At 35.4% G+C, this 13,096-nt stretch overlaps 1 protein-coding gene across 11 annotated transcripts in view; it reads right to left on the bottom strand.

Moving 5' to 3' along the window:
- Window positions 1–13,096, bottom strand: part of SLIT2 (slit guidance ligand 2) — a 271,791-nt gene that overhangs the window by 38,482 nt on the left and 220,213 nt on the right. For all 11 annotated transcript variants that reach the window (XM_075420615.1, XM_075420617.1, XM_075420616.1 and 8 more), the window contains 5 exons: window positions 11,478–11,546; window positions 8,953–9,024; window positions 8,659–8,730; window positions 7,247–7,318; window positions 4,569–4,732 (listed from right to left, as the gene is read on the bottom strand). In XM_075420615.1, the coding sequence (XP_075276730.1) occupies window positions 4,569–4,732; window positions 7,247–7,318; window positions 8,659–8,730; window positions 8,953–9,024; window positions 11,478–11,546 (449 nt within the window). The remainder of the gene's footprint in view (window positions 1–4,568; window positions 4,733–7,246; window positions 7,319–8,658; window positions 8,731–8,952; window positions 9,025–11,477; window positions 11,547–13,096) is intronic.

Here is a 13,096-nt window from a genome sequence, read left to right as displayed (position 1 = left end):
TACTGCCTTATTTGAGCCCACAAATAATGCAAATTCTACCATAAATCTACGTGCAAATGATGGCTGCAATCTGTGCTTGCTGTCTAGTTTCTTGTATTGATGATAATAATGACAGAATTCAGAAATGAATATTGATAAGATCTTAAGTTTCAGAAGTCAGAGCTTTGAGCTTTGGCCTGCATAAATCTTATTCTTATTATATAAATGTTCTTTTACACATTTATCTATTTTTCTGTAGTTTTACAATTTTAATACAGCTTTCCATGGTGAATTTTCAAGTTAGGAAGCATCATTTTTTGGGTTTTTTTAGGTCAAACAACCAAAGAAATCATAGGTTATTTGTTAAAAATTAGAAATCAACCACGTATAAATAATGATTCATTTTCATTCACTTCGTGATACAAAAAAGTTTGATTACTGTAAGAGAAAACGGGTTATGTCCAAAAGCCTATTAAGAGAATGAACATACATTCTCTACTATCTCCAGTGCTATTGCCTGATGACACTACTACCTCCACCTTCATTTTGTATTTCACCTGTGAAAAAAAACTTAAGCTATCCACAGGTGATCTGTACATTTTAAGAAATAACCAGTGATTTCTTCTAACTAGACACAAAACCCAAGCTCCTGAGACCTACGGGTGGAACTGCCTGATTGCTCCATAATAGCTTTTACTCAAAATGAGCCAGACTGCAAAGTTTTCCAAGCTAACAGGGTACTTCTACTGAAATATGGGGCTCTGGTATTTTTTTTAAACTTTCTTAACTTTCTTTATTTACTTTTGTTTGCAAAATTAATCTCAGATAAGTCATTGTAAAGGAGCTGGCATGGAGGGAAGCCATGTGATTATAAGGATTCAGTAGTGGGTGTTAGACCAAGAGAGCCTGACTTTTTTGAAACTGCAGTTGCTGGTATCCTTCTGTGTCACATCTTGCAGCAAATGCAAAGGGATGAACATGGTAATCTGTGATAAGATGCTTATTGCCAAAGCCACCATCTATTCTTGTCTTCATTACCGTATTTTGACAGAGGAATCTATGCTTGGTTAAAGCTTCTATTAGATGTGCAAACAGCAGAGGCAGAAGAGTTGAAACAAACACCATCGAATTAACACCTAGAAAGTGCTGCCTGTGTACTCTAGACTATTGATGATTATTGCTAGAGTACATTAAAAGGTTCTGTGAAAAAAGTGTGGTGCAAGAGGCATATACTTGAAAAATAAAAAAAATTATAACAATGTGCTGTAACCTGGAAGTCTACTTCCTTGCCTCAACTGTTTATTCTGAACATCTTCTCCTCTTTTCTACTTCTCATGCAATAAAATGCTAATTATTTGGCATGAATTAAAAAACATTCAGTAACTAAGGTTATTTTCCCAAATGGATTAGCAATCTAAATTTCACTTCCAAAACAGAGCCAGAAAATGGGAACTTTCAACAAGATAGTAAACAACATTGTTATCTGATTTTGTGCTTTAAGTGTTTATTTCAAACTGTTAAATATGTAGTATCCAATAAAAATTAACATTTTGATTTATCACTCTTCAGTTGTAAGATAAAAAAAAATGGAAATGGTTCAGATATTTCTACTGAAGTCTAAGGGAAAGACAGTTCTGGAACCTATTTTCATTGGCACTATACCATTCCTTTCCTCTTTCTCCTTGCATGTGTTCAAAGATTTGTATATGAAAATGAATTGGGTTCATAACCTGTTGTTTAGTTTTTCATATCATAGACACATATATTCTTGAATAAGCCCTAGCTGGAAAAAAAATAAAAGAAAAAATAAGCAGTATTCTTTTGTAAACAGTGAAAAACTAACTGTATTTTATTGACATAGACACACACATGTAGCTATCTAACATTTCTGAATAAAAGCACGACACAAACCCTCTCAAAACCAGCTTCTAGAGAAACTTTTTGCAAGAAAAACTTTGAGCTCTTGCATTTTATGACTCCTGTTCTCTCTTCCATATGGCCTCAAAATCAGTATCTACACTGATTCTTTTATTCTAAAGCTGCTAATGAAATCACCAATTTTAGTACAAAGCAGAGGAAACAATCATTTCAGTTAGATAATTTTCAGACCTCAAACTCAGGCTTTTAAAATAACAAAACTGTTCTATACAATATGTTAAATGACATATCATGAAAAGTCAGCTGTAAATTCATCAAAGGGGAAAACAAACAGTAAACATGCGTGTCTTAGGAAAGAAGTCTGCTTGAGGTACACAAAAGGAAGGTCAGAAGGTCTGTTCTTAATCAGATCACCCATTCCAGATCTACTTATAACCTTACCTGGTATCAGAAAACCACAAGGCCCTGGAATCTCTAGAAGCAGGGCATGGATGGTAAAGGGGTAAAAGTAAAAGATTGAGAATCTGTTAGAGGCCACAAATAAACACCCATACACATAGAAAAACAACTGAAAGAAGAAAATACTAAGAGATGACTCCTGGAGTAAAAGAATTCATAGAATTAGAGTAAGGCACAGTGATTTTATGCAGCTTCACAACAAAGATGAGACTTCATTTTAGAATGCCCATTTTCACTACGAACTATTCATTATGTAGGTAAAATTCAACCATCATTTCACTTTCATTCCAATCGAGAGGTGCTGATAAGAGAGAATCACACACTACTCTTTTCCTGTAAATATATACACAATAGCAGACCACCAACAGATATTCCAAAAAGTCCTCTCACTCATAGTCTAAAATTTTGTTTCTAATAGGAATACAGCATCTTCCTAATTTCTATTCAGCAGCTCATTTTTAAGCAAAAGATAAAATTTCTTATCCTTGAGTAACAGACACATATGTCTTACAGGGTCATCATGTCATTGAAAAGCTGCTGATTTGCAATCTGTAATTATGAGGATCTTCATAGGACAGTGGCAAGAAAATGATTTTCTCTCAAAGGTATCTGTAATACCTACTCTCCACTCTTGGAAGTGAAACAAATGCAGTTCTTACCCTGCATAATACTATAAAGGATATTTCCTGGTGGGCAAGAGGGAGTAAAATATACTTTCTGGATTGTCTGATAGAAACATAACAATGACTGTAGGCAGGGGTGATACAGTTTTTAACGCTGACAGAGCTAGAAGATAATCACACAGGTCCTTCATGTCCATGCGAATATTCTTTCACTTATATCCCTAAACCAGTGTGTAATAAGACCATATCTGCAACAATGTTCAGCGGATGCTTGTAGAGAAAACGACCAGATTGGCCAGCAAATGTCCTATCTAAAATCAGACTAAGAGACTTTGCAACAGATGAGCGTCATATGCAATGAACAGTAGCATGACATCAGAGATGTACTGTTGAAAAATTGCAAGAAGGATTTGGAGTGAGACACAATTCATTGGCATCATAAGCAACAAAATGAGTTCTAGTGGTTTTGTCTGCAAAAAAGTTTTTTGATAGAAAGCCTAAAGAGAGAAGACTAAATAGGATGAACATGCAGTAAAGAGGAGACAAACTCTGACAAAGTCCCATTGCTTTTTTAAGGAAGAAATTACAAAGGGATTAAGCTCACCTTTGAAGATATATTAACAGATGAATAAACCAAAATAGCTTGAAGATTACCTAGACTTTAAGAGTAAGTTATTTCTATAAGACTTAAGATCATATTTATCTGAGGGCTCAGAAATAACTGTAAGATTAGTAACAGCTTACAATTATAAGTAAACACAATTTTTTTCCCCCCACAGTTGGGGATTTTGATGTTTCTAAATCAGGAACATGAAAAATGAAGCTACAGCAGAAGTTTTCCATGTTTTCAAAATATTTAAGAAGGGAGAAATGGATGGAATAGAGGAAGATTAAACAGTAAACCAAACCAAGTTCTCTCTCCATGTGATTAATAAAGGTACTTGTCTAACCAAAAAATAGTAAGGTTCAGAAAAAGAATCTAGGAATTAACACACAATAATATAAGTTGTGATATAAATGCCAGCAACATTGGTACCAACATGGACATAAATACTCTCAGTCCAAATCCTCAGAAACCTCCCCATATAACAACATTTTAGAACTAGAACTCTATAGAAGTAATCACATCCCTTTATCTACAGGGCTTTTTTTTGTTTTCTTGTCTTTTTATGCTTTCTTCTGAAATATCAGAGGAAGTATTTTAGACATATTGATGCAATTAATTGCAGACTACAAGAATTATGGATGTATTTACAGTTTTTACTATAAACAGTCTGAAGGAAAAGGACATCCTTTGGCTAAGGCAAGTGTAGATGTTTAAACTCTAGTTCATGACTGAGACAGTAGGAAGTACCTATGCACATCCATGTTCTGAGGAATACTGTACTACAAGTCCAAGGGCTTTTTTTCTCCATCCGTTAGAAAAGAGATAGGTATTGAAGTTTTTAAAATAAATACAGTTCCTGAACGGAACCAATGGCTATGTCCATAAGTATGAGGAGGAATGATGACAAGGCTCAGTGGAGATGCTATAACAAATGTATTTAGAGACACAGGACTCTTACTTTACAGCTCAACTATGTGTAAAAATTCAAAATTCATACTTCAAAGAGAAAAAAACAACAGTACCTTGGCAAGTAAATTTTTTAGAAGGAGTTGTGAGAAGAAGTTTATCTGCCATTTCTCCAGGACCAGCACAACGTGCAATACCAGGTTCTTTGTATTCTGATTTTACCCAGTCAGATAGCCACTGCATGTTACAATCACAATAAAGAGGATTTGCTCCAATAGCCCTATGGAAAACAGACAAACAAAAAGAGTCAAGTTTTAAATGGTTGATTTTAAAAAGAGAAGCCAGAAAACAGGTCGGCAAAAAAGCCCTTTAAATGACAAACCTGCCCATCCTCCACCAAATTGACTGTAAGAGCATGAAGGGTCTGGATTTGGGTTCTAAATCAAGAAGTGATAGTTTTAGCAGTAAACTTGGTCCAGAAAATTAGCTGTTCTTAGCTGCATTATGTGTGAACTTTGGAGAGCTAATACTAACTCTGTTTCACTGTTGGTTTGTAATGGCCAGATCACCTGCATCAGCAGAATGAAACTGATACCGGGAAATTAAGCTAGCAAGAATAAAGTATTTCTTCTGAAGCAGCCAAGGCAACCCCACAGGGTTCCACCCTGATATTTTTCCTTTTCAGTTTATGGCTCCCAGGCTGGTACAAACCATGTTTCTAAACTTCCAAATTTGATTTAATTATTTCCTCTTTGGAGCTCTCCCACTGAACTCACAGCTATGTGCAGAATTCTGTAAGAGGTCTCTACTGCATAAGTAAATAAACTACATTATCGTAGCTTTGTGGCAGTTACAAAAGAATTGCCTCGTTATGAAAGGAAATAAATTTCTTGAAATAAATTTGGTTTTTTTCAATTAAAAATAATTTAACTAGAGATATTCAGAATTAATTTCTTTAAAGGTTTTTTTAAGTGTCTCTTTTCTCTGCTAGAAACTATAAATACTCTTAAAACTCTAAGAACAATGATATGTTGTGTAGTTAATTTGGAGGACAGAAGCATTGTGCTATTCTATAAAGATGTATTCATATTCTTTTCAAGAAATACAATAATCACAGAACTTTCAACAGCTAATCTTGACATGTGCACACACTATCAAGTGGCAGTATTAGAACATTCTCCATGTCTACATGTTTGAGTACTTTTTTTCAGATTGCTCCACAACTTTGGATTGCTGGGTCTTCTAGAGGTAGAAGAAAGCCTTTGGCAAGCAAAGGTGGTAGAAACTACCACTGCTGAAACAGTCTTTTCTGCTACATTGAGCACAAAGCCCCCTCTTAATTATTGCTACATACTTCCAGATGAACACAAGAAAATATATATACTTGTTCAGTCACACTTAAGTCAGAGCAGTAACAAAAATCAGACCTAGTGAAAGGGAACTTCCCATGCAAGGAGAAACACCTAGAATTTGTCCACTCCATATTTGCAAGAGTGAATGCCAGACTGAACTGAGATCATGATGTTAGCAAGGATAACCAGTAGTCATTAAGAAAAAAATAACAGCAACAACAATCAAATCCATGTAAGTTTTACTAATATTTCATGCAAACTAGTTTAATAGCAGCATTTGAATGAATTATCAATGACTTAAAGCTTAACCAGTACAATCAAATTTCTGCAAAATGGCAAAACAAATGTAAATGTCCAATACTGAACTAGAAGCAGATAATTAAGTTTGTAACAACTGCAGCTGTTCAGAAACATAAAAGCCAGATACATCAAAAGGCACTAGTCAACTTACTCCTCAATTACAAGCAAAGATTTAATAACTATCCATAAACATCATGAGGTTTACAGATAGGTAACTTGTTCTAATCGAGATTCCCATTGAAAATTAAAAATAGGAAAAGCATTGCCTCAAATGATGTTCTGAAATCAGATGATATGTATTTAATATCAACTTAGCAGACACTGACACAGAATCATAGACTAATTCAGGGCACTCTGGAGGTCATCTGGTCTCACCTCCTGCACAAAGCAGGTCTCGCTTCAAAGTCAGAGCAGGGTTGCTCTGGGCTGTGTCCAGTTGAGCTCTGAAAATCTCCAGGGATGGAGATTCTTCTGCTTCTTTGGGCAACCTGATCCAAAGCTGAACCACCCTCACAGTGAAAATTTTTTCATTATATTCAGTCAAACTTCCCTTGTTGAAGCTTGTGACTGTTGACTCTTATTCTTCACTGTGCACCTCTCAGAAAAATCTGTCTCCATCATTGTTGTAATCCCCTTAGAGATTTAAAGACTATTAGGGCCCTCCTTGGCATCTCCTTCTCCAGGCTAAATAAGCTTGGTTCATTCAGCCTCTCCTCACAGCTTATACGATCCAGCAGCCACCTCCCCACATTGCTTGCCCCTATCCTGGATTTCCTCTGGTTCATACACATCTGCTTTGTACTGGAGAAACAGAACACGTATTCCAGATGTCACCTTAAAAGGGCCAAGCAGAAGGGATGGATCACTATCCACAGTCACCTGGCTGCTCACTTTCTCATTCAGCTGAGAGCATCTTTACCCTTCATTGCGTTAAGGGCCTGTGGCAGATGCATCCAATTTGCTGCCCAGCAGGAGGCCCAGGACGCCTCTGCTGAGCTGCTAGCCCTCTGGCCAGTCCCCAGCCTGTACTGATGCATAAGCTTGTTCAAGAGCAGGACTTTGCATGTTTTCTTTGTTCAACTATGTGTAATTAGCAAAATGTAACGTAACATAAAAAATACAGTTACCATCTGAATACTCACAGGTGTGATAATGCTGAAAGATCATTAAAAGCTCCTTCAGGAACAACAGAAATATCATTTCCATGTAAAGATCTTAAAAAGAAAATAAGCAGAATAATATAAATGCATTAAAATCAGCAGGTTAACTTTGCAAATTTCATCTTTGGTAAACAGTTTTCAGCTTTTCACGTTTTTCTTCTTGCAGTTCCTCAGTGTTTCCAGCTGTTTGGGTGTTTTTTAAGCTCTAACTGGCAGCGTACTTGTCACTTTATTTCTTTTCATCCTGAATTTCCTTAAGAAATGTTAATAATATGAGTCTTTTTAAATTTAAAGAATAAAGGTTGGCAAATGTAGGCACACTTCTTCAAAGTACTGACTGGATTTAGGAATAGCAGAAGAGATATTATTTCTGACTTTAACAGTAGTTCTTTGAAATTCCCATTAATTATGTTCATATGTTTTTTTAATCTTTCATGGATTCATAGAAAATACAGGCATTGTTGCCCTAACTTGATAGTAAAGTGAAAGTACTAAAGACCTTATTAAGCATCAATACCTGGATAGTGTTATCTCTCCTGTAGCAAATCTGCACAAAAGTATCTTTTCTTTTCTGTAAATTTATTCAGTTGCATGTATATCTAACACATATAGAATTATGGTTCTTGAGATTATGCATATTTATATAAAATAAGTGACGTTATGTGAGCACACTTAAATTATGCCATGCTTGAGACATTTAATCCAACTAAGCTATTAAATGGTTACAAACTACCCAAATGGAGGCAAAAATTACATGTTCTGCTGGGGAATTCTGAAAAAGAATTTTTGCAGTTTTGTTTTTTTTTTTTTTTCTCTAACTGGCAAACTGAAAATGTAAACAAGACTGATTATTCTTTATTTTCCTTTGTCCCTTTTGTGCCCTTTCAGCCGTGTTTTAAAATAGAAACTTTTCTTGGAATCAAAAGGTAATGTTATTGATTTTCAATAGTTAACGATGATGCAATGGTTTTGGAAATATTCCCATATTAAATGAAACATCAAAGAAAAAAATTTGTTGGTGGAATAAAAATACTCAAAATTCAACTGCAAAACGCCCTCATGTATATTGAGGAATTTATGCATATGGCATTTTTGTCAGACTTTAATGCTTGTAACAAGGAAGAATATAACACAAAAAGAGAAATACAGCCAAGATTAAAAAGCAGAAAATAAAAACGTGTGTATCTGTATATACAATGTTGTCCAGGGTCATATAACTTCTTGTGCAGCATTTTGAGAGTGTACTTCCCCAGAATGAAGCCACTTACATTTTTAATAATCACTTCTCAAATACTTGATATGTTTTAAAATCTAGTAACTTCCTACGGATTTGCTATCTGCTGTACACAAATAAACATTCTGGAAAATAGCAATGGTTAAAAAACAATACTTACAACAACCTAAGTGATTTCAACCCATCAAAAGTCCGTGCAGGGATACACCTCAGGCGGTTGTAACTAAGAATTCTGAAAATATATAAGATACTGTCAGCAAGTATATTAGCCATTCAGTAAACAATGCAGAGTATGACCAAACCAGCGTTTGCACACATAGCTAGCTAGGAAACAAGTTATTTTACAGCCTCCACAACAAGCAAGCTTTAATATCAGCTAAACGCCCTTTCTTTCCACAACAAAAAAACCCACTGCAATGCTTCCAAAGAGTCACTGTTGCATGTTTAAACTTACAAGGTGAGCAGCTGAGTCATGTTGCTGAAGCTCTGATTAGAAAGAGTGCTGATTCTGTTGTTACTTAAATCTCTATAAAAAATAAATTCAGAAATTCAGACCTTAAAATGACTGCCACAGTCTCAAAACACTGCAAGTTAAACTGACAGACACATTATTTTTATTAGTAGAAGTAGTATCATCATTGGTATCAATATTTAAAGCAGCAGATATTTTTATTTTCACATGCCATATACAAGCACAGCAAGCGTTTAGCTTGATCAACAAAAAGCATCTTCATTTCAACACAGATGAAAAAGCAGCGCAGTGCATTCTTGTACAACAGCAATGTCCATCATGCTACTGAGTTAATAATGCAATCCTACATGAACCCAAGGACAGAAATGAAAGTGATGTTTTAAAGTAGAAATCATTCTAGTAATGTCCCTAATGACACATGAGTAAATATCACCTAATACTCTACTTAACACTTGCACACTGAAGACATCAAAGCCTAGAGCTACTGTTATAAAGAATACTATCTAAGATTTATAGAGAAAGCCTTAACATCTTTCTTCTTGTTGTTCAGTATTCTAATTAATAAAATCTTAAGCATAAGTATGATGGAAGTTGGAGTGGTATGCTGGTAGTTTCAAAGATGGTAGCTTCAAAGAAGCTTTGAAGAAGCTGTATTAAATGTGAATACTGCTTGTTTTTTATTCTCATATTGTGCTTTAGTTTTCATTTTATGTTGACTGTACCACTATTGTTTACTGTATTTTGTGGTGAACTACAGCATTTGTTTCAGAGGGGACCTTGATATTTTAACTTAAGAGTACTGTTGAATAGCTATGCAATATACATATTTCTCTGTCTGAATTGTCATGAAAGCACGCAAGACAACTGACTCATAATAATAAACATATTAGGCAAGTATAACAGAACAATCTATTCAACAGAGAAAGAAAAAGTTGGAAATAAACAAATTTCCTTGTTAATCTGGAACTCAGGAGACTTGTATGTAATTCCTTGTTTCGCCACAGAACTATGCATAGTGTTTTGGTTTATCAAACACAGCTGAGGAACGTTCTCAACTTCGTAACAGCAGTATAGGGATACATACAGAAGAGATCACAATGATGTGCCCCACAGGTCTGATAAATAAAGACTGTTAATACTCATCTTATTTTCATTTTATTTACTGCTCATCTATAATTTATTGTATTACATTTGTCTGCTAAATCGCTAAATCATTTTCTGATTAAGAGGTAAAGTTACATGATTTCTGGCTGCGTTGGTCAAAAACAGACCATGAGTACCTAACCTCTGTGATGGAAGCTTGTCACTATGCCTCTAATTAACCTCATCTCTAGACATATATCCAGTCTCCACTGATACTGTTACTGCACACAGTCCAATCTATATGCTTGCTTCTTGTACCGAGGTTCCAAAGTTTATATTTTCCATGTGCTGCAAGTTAGATCTTGTATAATTTCCCTAAACAATCCACAAAGATTTCCTATAGGCTCTATGCTGTATACATTTGAGAATAATGCAAGGGATTTTTCTGGATGTTAGCTGCAAAATACAAAAAGTTTTGGGAACATGTGTTTTCTAAATTTGTGACCACGACCACTTTTGTCTAGTGTGAGATAAATAAAGGAAATTAAATTCTTGTTTTTGAATGCCAAATCACTTTCAATTTTTTCAGCAAAGCTCTAAACCAGTCAGAAAGAAATTCAAGGGATTTTGTTACTCCCCTCCACTTTTTATTCTGATTATAATGAAACCACAAACTGCTTTCAGAATGTTACACAGTTCAACCTCAGCTGGTATAAATTTTTATAGTCCTAACAAAGGCTATGGAATTACAGCCATTTACATTGCCAGTCTTCCTATTTCTCTCACTGTACTCTTACAAGGTACAGAAGTCATACTCAAATCATTCATGTAGTAGAGGTAATAAGTTTTAGAGCAGCTAGTGATTTGCCTCAAATCACAGAGCGAGTCAGCAAAAGAGTTGGGAGTAAGGCATTCTAGACAAGCTCTCTTCTTGAGTCATTAAACCATGTATTGTGGGAGAAACAGAAGGGGTTACATTGAAGTGTTACAACAGCTGCATGTGCTATTCCTATGTGAAGCATACCACGGAGTGAAGCGTACCACAGAATGTTTCTTTTGTAAATGAAATAATTCAACTGCCTTTATGCAGCTGTGTAAGAAAACGCTGTATTATCCTAATGCATTTTGTAAGATCTTACGTCTCTTTTCAGGTTAACTATAATTTCTATTTATTTACTTTGTGATGTAATCACTGGATTGAAATACCCCTGTTTATAAAACATGACAAAGTCTACGATATGTAGGATGTGATAAGTAGAATAAAATATCCTCTATTATAAAATGGGGTTAGGTACTATAATTGCTAAAAGATATGACATATTTTATGTTTTTTTTCTTAAAACTAAACTTAGGTATAATGGAGGAGGGTTTTTTGTTTTGTTTCTTTTCATTGCAGTAGAGAATGTTGCTCTAAAACTACTTACATCAGAGTTAAATGCTTGTAGTTGGAAAGCTCTTTTGGAACAAGGGTAAACTGATTTCCATCCAAATAACTAAAACAGAAAAATAAAACATAGAGCATTTTCTTTGTATCATTAAAACAGTAACATCTTCATCCACTAATCTTAGAATCCCAGAGTGAAGTTAATAATAAAGGAATACACAGTATTTCGTTTTATAAGAAACCTTGCTTATAGATTTTGGTTTACAGAGACACAGCTGAGGACCTGTAGCCTAAGATCCAAATGCTATTGTATCAGATATTACGAATATTATGAAGTAACAGTGATAACAACAAACTCTTACCCAGTACTTTCTATTCTTTCTTAAAGACTTTACAAAATGAGGTCTTTATCATCTCCATTTCACACACACATCCCTACAGATGAAAAGTAAATCTGACTTCTGCAAGTCACATTAACTGTGGATTTTGACCTATCCTAAATAGAAATAAACCCTGACATTGCAGAGGTAGTCCTTTACAGTAGAAGCTGCAAGGGCTGGTCCCAGCTCTAACAGCAAACTCATTTGTCATGCCTGCAGTTCAGGTCGCCTTCCTTAATTTCTCCCTATATAGTTCATGATATATCAGACATGACACACTGCAAGCCTGTTCCTAGGGAGCATGTTGGGGACTAAAGACAGTAATCAATTACCCTTCACTAGAAAAGTTAGATGGTTTTTCTCCTCTCTTTGTAGGTTTACAGCTTCTGTATTATATTGCTTGCTCTTCTTCCATGCTCATAATTCTCAATAACAGACTTGTTCATCCTTAGAGTTAAGAGGTGCAGAGCCATCAAAATGTGTCGGCACCTGTTACAGGCAAAGGAAGGTAACAAGCCTTGCCTAAAAAGCTTCCAGTGTGCAGCCAGTCATTACAAAGTGCAAGTGGATGGGCTCTGTCCGTAACCAGGGCAAGTAGTTTGGAGTTGGTAAGAAGTGCTGAATTTACCTGATTCTCTGAAATGGAGCAGGCAGTGGCAGGAAGATTAAAGATCTTGAGTTTCTCAACTGGGGCAAATGACTTGCTGATGGTGGTATTACAGTGGTATTACTTGTGTCTCCTGGAACCCAAGTAAAAACTACACCCTCATTATCCCTATACAAAGCAGATATTTTAGCCATCCAAATACTTGGAACATGCTCGAGTTACGAGCAGCCTCTGATAGAGAATTCCTCCTCCCCTACTCCCCCTTGGAGCATACCTTCCTTAGGGATGCTTGCCAAATCCAAAATATGTGTCTCAACAAGTTTATGTTAATGGCTCTATATAAATGGTGGTGAATGGAGCATCGGCCCATATACTTAATTATTAAAAAAGAAACCAACAACATTTAAACTTTTTGAAGGAGTAAGCATTCTGAGAAGATTCTTTTATCGACAGATAAATTAGGATGTATTGCTCTAGCTTCATTAGAACTGAAGTACTACAAGTATCTACTTGGCTGATAAAAATTCCTCCTTCTTCAAATACAGCAGCTATTAAGATATTTTATAAAACACATGAAGAGTACATCTTGGAAGGGTTACGCATGCCAATGAACAAGAAGAATCAATCAGTATGCAACTGCTAACAGGAACCACCTCCATTATCCTTTTGAAA

Source organism: Opisthocomus hoazin, chromosome 5 (assembly GCF_030867145.1).
Source record: "Opisthocomus hoazin isolate bOpiHoa1 chromosome 5, bOpiHoa1.hap1, whole genome shotgun sequence".
Lineage (NCBI taxonomy): Eukaryota > Metazoa > Chordata > Aves > Opisthocomiformes > Opisthocomidae > Opisthocomus > Opisthocomus hoazin.
This window is presented reverse-complemented; position numbering and strand designations above follow the sequence as displayed.